Here is a 12748-nt window from a genome sequence, read left to right on the forward strand (position 1 = left end):
GACCTGCAGCTCGAGGATGGCTTGTGGGGGTCACAGCTCCTTGGTTACAGCCCTTCGAGCCTGCTCCAGCAGTCAACCTCACTATAGTGGTCACCTCTCTATAGGAAGGATGTCGAGGCTTTAGAGAGGGTGCAGTGGAGGTTTACTAGGATGCTGCCTGGATTACAGGGCACGTGCTATCAGGAGAGGCAGGACAAACTTGGGCTCTTTTCTCTGGAGCGGAGGAGGCTGAGGGGTGATCTGTTGGAGGTGTATAAAATTATGAGGGGCATAGATAGGGTGGACAAGTAATATCATTCTCCCATTATTGAGCGGTCCAATATCAGAGGGCATGCATTTAAGGTGAGAGGGGGTAGGTTCAGAACAGACGTGAGGGGTATGTTTTTTACTGAGAGAGTGGTGGATGCCTGGAATGCGTTGCCTGATAGGGTGTTGGAGGCAAACTCCTTGGGGACTTTTAAGAGGGGCTTGGATGGGCACATGAGTGAGAGGAAAATAGAGGGATATGGGCATTCTGTAGGTAGGAGGGAATAGCTATGTCAGCGCAACATTGTGGGAAGAAGGGCCTGTTCTGTGCTGTACTGTTCTATGTTCTATGTTCAATACGATCGTGACCAACCATTTATCTCAATACCATTCTCCCCTCTCTCCACATAGCTTTCCAGTCAGTGACTCCAATGGTTATATTATAAAGCAATGTGTTTATGATGTCCCCATGCGTAATCATCAACGTGATTGCTTCCCTGAGCTGCTGTGTTGTTTGCTTATGACAGAGATTCAACTACAAAGTGTCAGTCAGCAAATCAGCGGCTCAAGTCCCACTCAGGAGACTCCAGATCACAATCTAGGCCCGGTGCAGTACAGAGTGAGTGCTGCTTTGTCGGAGGCACCACTCTTCTGTTCTGTTGTCCCAGCCTTGTCCGCTGGATACAAGATTCCGTTGCACTATTTCAAAGATCAATTAAACCTTGTTGGGAGTCTGGTCAGAGGGCAGAAATGCTCAGCAGATCAGACAGCATCCGCAGAGAAGTCTAGCTAATGCTTCGGATCAATGTCCTTTCATCGGACTTATACCGGTATTTACGCCCTGCAGTGTCATTATCACTTGCTGTTTGTGGGATCTTGCTGTGTTCATATCGAGTCATACTGTTATAGAATCATACAGCCTGGAAACGGGCCCTTCAGCCTACCATGGCAACCATCAGACACTCATTAACACTAATCCCTCTTCATCCTGCCCATATTCCCACCAGATTCTATCACTCACCTACACCCAGCTAACCTATCATTACACACATTTGTGGGATGTGGGAGGAAACTGGGAACACCCAGGGGAAACCCGGGCAGTCTCAGGGAGAATGTGCAAACTCCACGCAGACAGCAACTGAGGTCAGGATTGAACTCGGCTCTCTGCAGCTGTGAGGCAGTAGCTCTACCACTGCACCATTGTGCTTTCTATTTTTACAGCACATACCCTAAACTGTAAGTGTGCTTTATAAATACAAATTATTCTTACCCCACTCCCACTGAAGGACTCAATAAAGAACCCAGAGAGAGCACTGCAATTGTTGGAAATATTTATTCATGTATCTTTACTAATCCAGTACTGAGATTTACAAGCACAGTTTGGGATACTACACATACAGGCATTCACATGCAGCCATGATGCACTAGGATGACACTGGGTTACTGTTTAAATTTTTCTCTCAAGGGGAGCATTGCAGGCTTAGAGAAATCACTATTGGTGGCTCATCAGGTGGGAGAGAAAACCATGGCAACTCCAGCCAGATTTAACGGGGATGACCAGGAATAAAACCAGCTGAGACTCCCATACCAAGGGCCAGGTGTGAGAGAGAGAATGTCTTATAATCAGGGCTTGAATTTTTTTCATCAAAAAAATACATTTCCTGTAAAATCAGTCTTTCCTGCTGATAAAACTCCATTCCAGCAATAGACAGACCAGAGTGGGTGCAGGGATGGTGTTTCTCCCAGCTGGGATGCCTGGAACCACGGGTCACAGTCTCAAACTAAGGGGTCAGCCACTGGGGAAAGAGATTCCTTCACCCAGAGCATTGCGTTCAGTTCTGGTCTCCACACTATAGGGAGGATGTGGTTGCATTGGAGTGGGTGCAGAGGAGGTTCACTGGGTTGTTGTCTGGGGTGGAACATTTCAGTTATAAGGTTGGATCTAGGTCAGTGCAGCGAGTAGAGGCACTGCCTCACAACGCTAGAGACCTAGGTTTGATCCTGACCTCCGGTGCTGTCTGTATGGAGTTTGCATGTTCTTCCTGTGACTCCATGGGTTTCCCTCAGGTGCTCCGGTTTCCCCCCACACCCCAGAGACATGTTGCTTGGTAGGTTAGATGGCTGCTGTAAATGACCCCTAGTGTGTAGATGAGTGGTAGAATCAGGGTAGAACTGATGAGAATAAAAAATGGGATTAGTGCAGGATTGGTGTAAGCAAGTGGTTGATAGTGCGGACTCGATGGGCTGAAGGGCTTGTTTCCTACTATATCTTTCTATGACTATGGATAGGCTGGGCTTGTTCTCCCTGGAGAGGAGGAGACTGAGGGGTGACCGATAGACATACACAAAATTATGAGGGCGGTGGAATGGGTAAATAGTGAGAACTTTTTCTCACGGTGGGGTTGTCTAAAACAAGTGGCCATTGGTGTAAGCTGAGTGGTGGGAGGTTGTAGAGAGGATCTGAGAGGAAATTCTTCACACAGAGAGCAACTGGAATCTGGAACGCGCTGCTGGAAAAGGTGGCGGAGGCAGAGATTGAGACTCTCACAACACTTAAGAAGAATCTAGACAGGCATTGAAGTATAGAAGACTATGGAGCAAATGTGAGTAAGTGGAACAATGGTCAGCATAGATGTGGTGAGCTGAAGGGCCTGTTTCTGCCCTGTATGAGTGCATGGTAGAGGCTGGGATTCTCCGTGGATACAGACTGTGGATGCTCAGTCATTGACTGTATTTAAGACAAGTGAATGATAGGGTTTTGCATTTAAAGGAATCAAGGGAGTTCGTGCAAGAAAGTGGGGCTGAGGTCATATATCAGCCACGATCTTGTTGAATGGTTCAGCAGGCATGAGGGGCAGAATGGTCTAATCCTGCTTCTATATAACATAAGACAAGATCTTTATTAGTCACATGTACACCGAAACACACAGTGAAATGCACCTTTAGCGTAGAGTTTTCTGGGGGAAGCCCACAAGTGTCGCCACGCTTCCGGTGCTAATATAGCATGCCCACAACTTCCTAACCTGCACGTCTTTGGAAGTCACGGGGAGAACGTACAAACTCCATACAGACAGTGGTGGGAATTGAACCTGGGTCGCTGGCTCTGTAATAGCGTTCTGCTAACCACTACACTACACTGATTAGTCACACTTGTCTGTGGCGACTCACTGGTCAATGGCTTAACAGGGTGACAGTGGATGGAAGATCAAAGATTCGATGCAAGTAGAGAGCAAAATAAAAGATGTTTGCGAACATGTGGAATAAATTGAAGATTTGTCAAAGAAATAATTAGGAACTAATTAGTTATAATTACCAGTTTTGACTTAACAACACACACAAGATGGCGGAGGAACTCAGCAGGTCAGACAGCATCTATGGAGATATATAAACAGTCAACATTTCGGGTTGAGACCCTTCTCCAGGACCCGAAACATCGACTGTTTACTTCCCTCCATAGATGCTGCCTGACTTGCTGAGTTGCTCCAGCTTTTTGTGTGTGTGTGTGTGTGTGTGTGTGTTGCTCCAGATTACAGTATCTGCAGGATCTCTTGTGTCTCAGTTTTGACTTAGTTGTGTTTAGAGAGCAAAAGTCCCGTGAGTTTTTCTTTCAAACATTCAAACTCTAGTGTGAAAAAAAACAAATTACAATAAGAATTCAAGCCTTGATTACAACTGGGAATTTTATACTGACAGCAGGGTGTGAGAAAGGAAGTGTGTAACAGAGTCTTACGCTAATGGTTTGTGAAATAGTGTTTGTAGGGGATGTGGTCGTTTCGGTGCCTTATCTGTCCTGGGGTTTGAAACTCTGGTGACATTACAGGAGTTCTGGGAGGCTGTAGTTTCTCCAGAATTGAGCGGAATCCAGACATCACACACCTGGGAAGTTTGAACAGTGGGTCCCAGCCGAGCTGAACTGCAAAGGAGAGAGAGGAGACATAAATCAGCAGGGATACAAACATCCTCATTAGGAGCAGGAGCTTGCCACTCAGCCCCTCAAGCCTGTTCTGCCATTTAATCAGATCGTGGCCACCTGACTATAACCTTTAGTTCTGCATTCCTGCCCCAGTAACCTTTTGCCTATTGCTTACCTAAAATATCTGCCTTAAAAGTATTTAAAGACTCTGCTTTGAGGAAGTTGGTTCAAAGACACACAACGCCCTGTGAGAAAAAATTCCACTTTGAATGTCCTCCTCTGCCTTATTTCTAAGTAGTAAACCCCTCGTTCTAGATTATCCCTGAGAGGAAGCACCCTCTCCATATCTACTCTGACTAGACCTTTGGGTGCCAGATCTATGGCTGTTGCCTGTGTTCAATAAAGACGTGCTTAATCACTAGGTGACACCCATATCCTACAGCCAAAAGAACTGCTTTCAGTGATGGTAATAGGCTGTTGGATCTCACGTGACGGTGTCGTAGAGGGTCCCGCCTCTCTAAGGTAAGAATGGGGTCACAAATGAAGGTGCTCCGGGAAGGATGTGTGGTTGTGTGCTGTTAGAAAGTGCACTCTGTATGCCCAGCCTCGCCATCCGTCGGAGACCAAATCAGATGACTCCAAGCAGATTTATCGCTCGGAGTTGAAGAATCACAGTCTCATCACCTGGGTAACTAGCTAGTGCAACTAAAACCACAATCCAGATGTTGCTACTATGAGTCACAACACTGCTAACACAGATGTTACAATACTGAAGTTACCACCTCCAGTGTTACAATTTAAAATTCACAATACAGATGTTGGAACCCAGATATTACAAAGTAAAACTTGTGATCCAGATGTTGCAATTCATAACACTGCAAACTTGATGTTATAACACAGATCTTATAATACAGATGTTGCCATCAAGATGTTACAACAAAAAACTTACAATCCAGATGGTACAGTACATATCTTAAAGGTCTTAATGCTGCTAACCAGATATTATGACATTGATGGTACAATATAACTATTGAGACCCAGTTGTTACAACCCACGTCTACAGCCTGCATTCTACTAAGCAGATGTTACAATCCTGAAGATGAGACTTGAAAGACAACCTAAATCTCATCATCCAGATTTTAAGACCTGTATATGAAGAAATCTTGCAATGCAGATGTTGACCCAGGTGTGCAACCTGCTGTATGCGATCTCGATGTTACAATCCAGCTGTTACTCTCAGTCCCACTGCTGTATATTTACTGGCTGCGTCTACCTGTGAAAGGCAGTGGGACTCCTACACTGGAACCTCACGCCGCTTTCTCCCGAACGCTTTTGCCCCAACGTCGGTGGGAATGAAGCTACTGCTGCCCATCGCCCCCGAGCGGCTGAGGAAGTTGGCCAAGCGGAACGTCACACACGTAGCCGTGTTACAGGAGCGCTTCTGCTTGTGGAGCAGGAGGAGCCTGCCGGCAAACATTGGGGAAAAATAAAGGAGTTAAAAACACTGGGAAAGGAGTGAGACGATCAGGACAGGAGTTAGACTGACAGAGAGGGAGGCAGAGAGGGAGCCAGGCCGGCTAACAGGTAGATGGATGGTAGAGGGGAGAGGGACAGACAGACAGACAGAGACAGAGAGAAGAAAGAGACGGGTAATGTGGAATAGAGAAGAATTATGCCCAGAGATCGTGGTACAGCTTGTTAGAAGGTGGAGAGTGCGAGGTCGTGACAGAGAGGGGGAGGGGGAAGGGGGGGGAGAGAGAGTGAGAGAGAGAGGTAGTGACAGAGATAGAGGGATGGGAGAGAGGGGGGAGAGAGAGGGAGAGGGATGGAGAGAGAGGGGGAGAGAGAGGGGAGGGAGAGAGAGAGGGAGAGAGAGAGGTAAAGTGACAGAGAGGGGAGGGGGAGAGGGAGGGAGAGAGTGAGTGTGAGAGAGAGGGGAGAGAGAGTGTGAGAGAGAGAGATAGAGGGGTGGGAGAGAGAGAGAGACAAATATACAGAAGGAGCAGGGATGTAGATGGGCAGACAGGTATTCGATCAGGTGGTAGGATGCTGCGATAGAGAGACACACAGAGACACAGAGAGGAATAGGGAGATACTTGGGCAGAGAGGCAGACCGGTGTTAGGGTGTTGGGGCAGAGAGTGGGAGGAAGAATGCAGAGAGGAAAGTAAGGGACAGGCAGGCAGCCAGAAAGAGAGACATATCGGAGCAGAGAGACGGGCAGAAGAGACACAGATAGGCAGCCAGAGAAAGGGCGAGGCAGATAGAAAATCAATGATGTGACAGAAGGAGACAGACAAGCAGGCAAGGGGACAGAGAGGTGAAAAGCAGAAGTGTGGACAAACAGAAAGCGAGGGAGAGGGAGACAGATGCTGACAGATGGGAGATACCGTCTCGCTCGCTGGTTATGATGATCCTGCACGTAGGCTGTCACAGGCTGGAGCAACTGCCTTTGTGTCAATCCTGGTAAATAGTGTCCATCCACACGTCGGATGAGAACCTTCCCCGGGTGTGGGCTGCCTGGAGATCTGAAACACGTCAAAAGCCTGATTGTCATCTGCTGCGGTGCAATATCGAGGCATTCAGTACATCTAGAGCACACGCAGCACGAGCCTCACCCGCCCCAAGTCAAGAGGGTGTGGGTTCAAGCCCCCCACCGCCGAGATTTGAGCTTAAAAATCCAGTCTGATGCTGCCAGTTCGGTGCTGAGGGAATGCTGCACTGTCAAAGGTGCTGAACAAACGTTAAGCAGTGAGATGGTTGGGCACAGGTACAAAGAGGAGAGAGACAGTAGGGCAGACAGCCAGACGATGAAGGAGACAGAGAGAGAGAGAGAGATGGATAGACAGATGGAAGGAGCAGGGAGGGAGACGGACATACAGACTGGCAGCTGGATGGAATGGCAGGAAAACAGAGTGACTTGCACAGACAGAAAGAAATAAAGGGAGAAGGATGGAGACACGAGACTGCAGATGCTGGAATCTGGAGCAACAAACAATCTGCTGGAGGAACTTGGCGGGTCGAGCAGCATCCGTGGGGGAAAAGGAATGGTCAACGTTTCGGGCCAAAACCCTGCATCAGGACCGGATTCAGGGTTTCGACGAAACGTCGAACATTCCTTCCCCCCCCCCCCCGCCCCCACCACAGATGCTGCTCAACCCCACTGAGTTCCTCCAGCAGCCTGTTTTGTAGAAGCAGGAGTGACTGTACAGAGATACAAAGACAGACAGATGTTAGGGCAGAGAGAGATGGGGAGGGAGGGAGAAGGCAGAGAGAGCGGGAGATAGATAGAAAAAGAGAGGTGGCTGGGCAGAGGTAGAGAGGCAGGCAAGTGTTGGATCAGGGAGGTAGTTGGAGCCAGAGGTAAGATAAGATAAGATATCTTTATTAGTCACATGTACATCGAAGCACACAGTGAAATGTATGGATGTGCGGGGGCAGCCCACAAGTGTCGCCACACTTCCGGCGCCAACGTAGCGTGCCCACAACTTCCTAACCCGTACACCTTTGGAATGTGGGAGGAAACCGGAGCACGTGGAGGAAACCCACGCAGGCACGGGGAGAACGTACAAACTCCTTACAGACAGTGGCCAGAATTGAACCCAGGTCGCTGGTGCTGTAATAGCGCTACGCTAACCGTTACACTACCGTGGTAGGAGGTAATGAGGGACATACAGGGACAAGTAGGCAGACACAAAGAGAGGAAGGCAGACATTAGACTGACAAATAGACAGGCTGACCCATACGTGCACCTTGTGAAGGTCAGGGTAACTATTAAGGATATTTCTTCCCAGTGCCTGGAGCCCATAGTTATTCCTCAAACAGCACCAATAAATAGAGACAGAAGAGACTGCAGATGCTGTAATCTGGACCAAAAACCAAACCAAAATGGCACCCCAATGAAGGGTCTCAACCGGAAGCCTCCACAGATGCTGCCTGACCCACTGAGTCCCTCCAGCAGTTTGTTTTTTAGCATCCGTAAACTGATAACCTGATCATTATCACATTACAGAACTTGTGGGAGCCCAGTGTGTGCAAGTTGGTTGCCACACTTCCTACATTAACCATATTTCATAGTTAGCTCATTGCTTCTGAAGTTCTTTGCAACTTCCTGAAATCGTGAACAGTGCCTTAAACACATCAGTTGTTCTCTTTCTCCCCCCCAACTGCCCAAAGGATCTCTCGGTTCCAACCTGGAGACTAGCAAGATAAAATTAAATCTGCCCCTCCAGCGATGCCCCAGTGGGTGAATATACCACCTGGTGTGTTATTGGGAAAATGGAACGTCTGATTTCTGACGAGAGAGGAATTGAGGGGAAAAAGATCTTTGAGTTTCTGCCCCTGTAAAGTGCATCTGTTACTATTAATTAGCCTCAGTTGTGATGCATGCAATGGTCAAATAGCCCCTGCTAGGTGTCAGGAAATCGAATGTCAGCGCAGCTGAGAACAGACAAAGTTCAAGCTCCCATATGCATTACTAACCGTTATCTCAGCACCTTCTAATCTCTCAAAGATTTACGTTCACACATTGTAGAACTTTGCCATTTGGTCAGTGTTGTCCCTCATTCACATCAACTTCCCCTTTCACCTACCTGGAGATCAATGAGACTCCCACCCAGTTAGACCTCCGGCCAGAGCTGATCATCCTTTACCCAGGGAGACAAAGGGCCCTTCAGCCCATCGAGTCTGCGCCGGCTATCGGCCACTCATTAGGGTTTCGAGGGAGAGCACAGAGAGTGAGGGTAACTCACCTGAGGGAGGAATGGTCTGAGTCCATCGACACGGCCATCGCACAAGCCAGGACCAGCGATACCGGGAAACTCATCATGAGCATGGCTACCTGAAAGTTGAGTCAGATAGCGTCACTACCTTGTGCTTATTCCTCAGGGGCCAGCAGAGAGATTTAGAACACAGAACATAGAATCATAGAACAGTGCAGCACAATACAGGCCCTTCGACCCACAATGTTGTGCCGACCTTTAAACCTCACCTAAGATTATCTAACCCCTTCCTCCCACATATCCCTCTATTTTAAGTTCCTCCATATGCTTATCTAGTAATCTCTTGAATTTGACCAATGTACCTGCCTCCACCATCGCCCCAGGCAGTGCATTCCATGCCCCAACCACTCTCTGGGTAAAAAACCTTCCTCTGATATCTCCCTTGAACTTCCCACCCATTACTATAAAGCCATGCCCTCTTGTATTGAGATTTGGTGCCCTGGGAAAGAGGCGCTGGCTGTTCACTCTTTCTATTCCTCTTAATATTTTGTACACCTCTATCATGTCTCCTCTCATCTTCCTTCTCTCCAAAGGGTAAAGCCTTAGCTCCCTTAGTCTCTCCTCATAATGCATACTCTCTAAACCAGGCAGCATCCTGGTAAATCTCCTCTGCATCCTTGGTAAATCCAGAATCTACTATGTCAGAAGAATGGAATTTCAAGATTCCCGGTCCTACTCTGGAACTGGTTTTCTTCTGTACTAACCCATGCCCGTGAGAGATCCGAGGACAGTCTGTGAAACCCTGGGGTCCCTGTGCAGATAAGGAATGAAGCTAGCACCTTTGAAAGAGGAGCTGGAACAGGTGCAGAACAGATTCACAAGGTTGTTACCGGGACTGGAGGGCTTGAGAGGCTGCGATTTTTTTTCCTTGGAGTGTAAGAGGCTGAGGGGTGACCTTAAAGAGGTATATTAAATAATGAGGGGCGTAGATGAGGTGGGCAGTCTTTTCCCCAGGGTAGGGGAGTCTAACATTAGAGGGCATAGGTTTAAGGTGAGAGGGGAAAGATTTAAAAGGGATCTGAGGGGCAACTTTTTCACAGAGAAAGAGGTGGTGAGTATATGGAACGAACTGCCAGAGGAAGTGGCGGAGGCAGGTACAATTACAACGTTCAAAAAACATCTAGACAGGTACGTGGATCGGAAAGGTTTAGAGGGATATGAGCTAAGCGCAGAGAAATGGGACTGGCTCAGGTAGACAACTTGGTTGGCATGGACAAGTTGGGCTGAAGGGCCTGTTTCCGTGACTCTGCGTCTCGGTGAGGGGTGGTGGGGGAGGGGGAGCAGCGCGTGAACATTTTCGGGATAATACAGTCATTGTGTCCAAAGCATCTGAGAGACAGGCATAAATGAAAAGTTTCTCACTCTCTCTCTCTCTCTCTCTCTCTCTCTCTCTCTGTCTCTTTCTATCTCTCTCTCTCTCTCGCACCAGTTAACAGAGAAGTAGTCAGGAAATCATCGCGGACAATCCTTACCTGTCTGTGCCCCTCCAGGGGCTAAAGAGGTTCGGATTTCTCCGTGAGCTGGAAGTCTGTCTCCTGAGCAGTATCCGGCACTCTTTTATAGGTCTGGGAGGAGGATAGGAAGGCTGCAGGTGTCAGTGGGACGGGATTCAGCCAATCTCTTTGCAGAACTGCCGGGGTGTTTCTTTGTCCCTGCTCTCCGCTGACAGGGAAGATCTGGCAGCTGACTCTCCACGCCCTGCTAAGGTGGGTTGATTCTGTGAGAGCCAAGTGCTGGAACCAGCCTGCCTCTCCTCCTCTTCCTCCCACGCCCTCCCCCCCAGCCCCAGTCCTTTGTGGCAAAGTTTCCGACCAGAATGAAGCCCCCTGCATTTCTGTAGCACCGTCCCACCTTCGCCTCCACGGCCGATGAGGCACTTTGTTTCTGAAAATTTATGCGGGGGCGGCAGCTGGCCGACGCACAGCAAGATCCCACAAATGGCAACGTGAAAATCTGTTCTCTGGTGACGTTGGTTGAGAGATAACGGAAAGGTGGTGCACAGTGAGGAGATTAGCAATATGAGAAGATGCCGTTAGACTGGTAGAATATGCAGGCACTGACAGATGGTGTGTGAAGTGATGTACTTTGGCAGAGAACAGGAGACAATATTGACCAAGCAACACAGTTCTAAATAGAGTTCAAGAACAGAGGGGTTTGGGTGAAAATTTGCACAAATCTTTGAAAGTGGTAGCGAGCAATTGGTAAAGCAAATGGGGCCCTGAACTTCAGAGACTTTGAATACAAAAGTGCAGTTCTGGTTGCCCTGTTAGAGGAAGGATGTGGAAACTTTGGGGAAGGTGCAGAAGAGGTTTACCAGGATGCTGCTAGGATTAGAGGGTACAATCTATTAAGGAGAGGTTGGACAAACTTGGGTCGGAGGCTGAGGGGAGACCTGATCGAAGTTTATAAAACTACGAGAGGCAGAGATAGGGTAGACAGAGTGTTTATCCCAGCGTCAAAATATCAAATATTAGAGGACATGCATTTAAGGTGTGAGGGGGAAAGTTTAAAGGAGATGTGCGGGGCAAGTTTTCTACACAGAGAGTGACGGGTGCCTGGAATGCGCTGCCAGGGGTGGTGGTGGAAGCAGATATGATAGTGGTGTTTAAGAGGCTTTTAGGTAGTCACAGGAATATGTAGGGAATGGAGGGAGATGGATCATGTGCAGGCAGGAGACATTTAGTTTAATTTGACACAGAAATCATGGGCTGAAGGGCCTGTTCCTGTGCTGTACTGTTCTATGTTCTATGTTCAAAAAGCAGGGGGTCAAATTTGTAGGCATATTGCATCCAATTCAAGTCACAAACCATAGGAAGGATTCAAAGTGGCGATTTAGCAGAACAGTTCAGGGACGAGGGATTTCAGCTGCAGGGTTAGACTGGAGAAGTTGGGATCGTTCTCCTTGAAACAGAGAAGGCCAGGTCTAGATTTGATGGGGTTGTGCAAGGTCACGATTGGTTTGGACGGAGGAAAGTTGTTCCTGTTGGTGGATTGTTCAGGGACCTGAAACCCAGATAGAGATGAAAGGGAGAGAGAGCAGTTGGGATCTGGAGGTCACAATATGAGGATGGTGCAGACAGAATTAGAATTATAGAGTCACCAGAGGGTGGTCACTTGTTGCAAGCTGATCTACACCACCCTGTAGCTATCCAGACTAATCCCATTGGCCAGCACTTTATAGATACCCGGCAACCTAACTATGTCTCCTCGTTCTTTATTACTTTATCGTTGTGTATCTTCATTTCTGTCTTTTTCTCTCCTTACCTTTGACCCATCCCCCGGTGGATCTGCTCTCCCCTCCCCCACCGCACCTGCCCGTCACTATCTCTTACCTGCGTCTACCTATCACCACCCTGTGCCCACCCTCCCTGTACTCTTTTGTCCACCTATCACTGCTCTGCTTTTCCCTCCTATATATTGGGCTTCCCCTTTTCCTATCTTCAGTCCTGAGGAAGAGTCCTGACCAGAAGCGTTGACCATCTGGTTTTCTCCACGGGTGCTGCCTGGCCGGCTGAGTTCCTCCAGCATCACCGTGTTTCATCTGTCTTCTGATATCTCTCTCCACCAGGAAACAGATTATTTGGTCGCTCTCACGTTGCTTTTGTTGTTGTGGGATCTTGCTGTGCACAGACCAGATGCTACGTTACATAGGTAGCTGACAAGGAGTAATTTACTGAGCAGAAAGAATGAGCCTGACAGCATTGCTTCACTGGAAGTTGACACGGATTCAGCAAGTTGCTGTGCCACTGTAGTTCTCTGCTTCGATGATTCTGGAAGAAGTTTCCGACTCTCATTCAACAATGGTGTATT

General features: G+C 48.2%; 1 protein-coding gene across 1 annotated transcript; it reads right to left on the reverse strand.

Annotated features, from left to right (window-relative positions):
• Positions 1-3743: 3743 nt before the first annotated feature.
• LOC127585591 (calcitonin gene-related peptide-like) lies at positions 3744-10874 on the reverse strand. The gene is made up of 5 exons (XM_052043179.1): positions 10411-10874; positions 8909-8997; positions 6548-6685; positions 5433-5622; positions 3744-4159 (listed from the first exon to the last, which is right to left on the reverse strand). The coding sequence occupies exons 2-4, from the start codon at positions 8989-8991 to the stop codon at positions 5454-5456; spliced, it is 390 nt and encodes a 129-aa protein (XP_051899139.1). The 5' UTR covers positions 8992-8997; positions 10411-10874; the 3' UTR covers positions 3744-4159; positions 5433-5453.
• Positions 10875-12748: the final 1874 nt, after the last annotated feature.

Source organism: Pristis pectinata, chromosome 33, assembly GCF_009764475.1.
Source record: "Pristis pectinata isolate sPriPec2 chromosome 33, sPriPec2.1.pri, whole genome shotgun sequence".
In the NCBI taxonomy this organism is placed as follows: Eukaryota; Metazoa; Chordata; class Chondrichthyes; order Rhinopristiformes; family Pristidae; genus Pristis; species Pristis pectinata.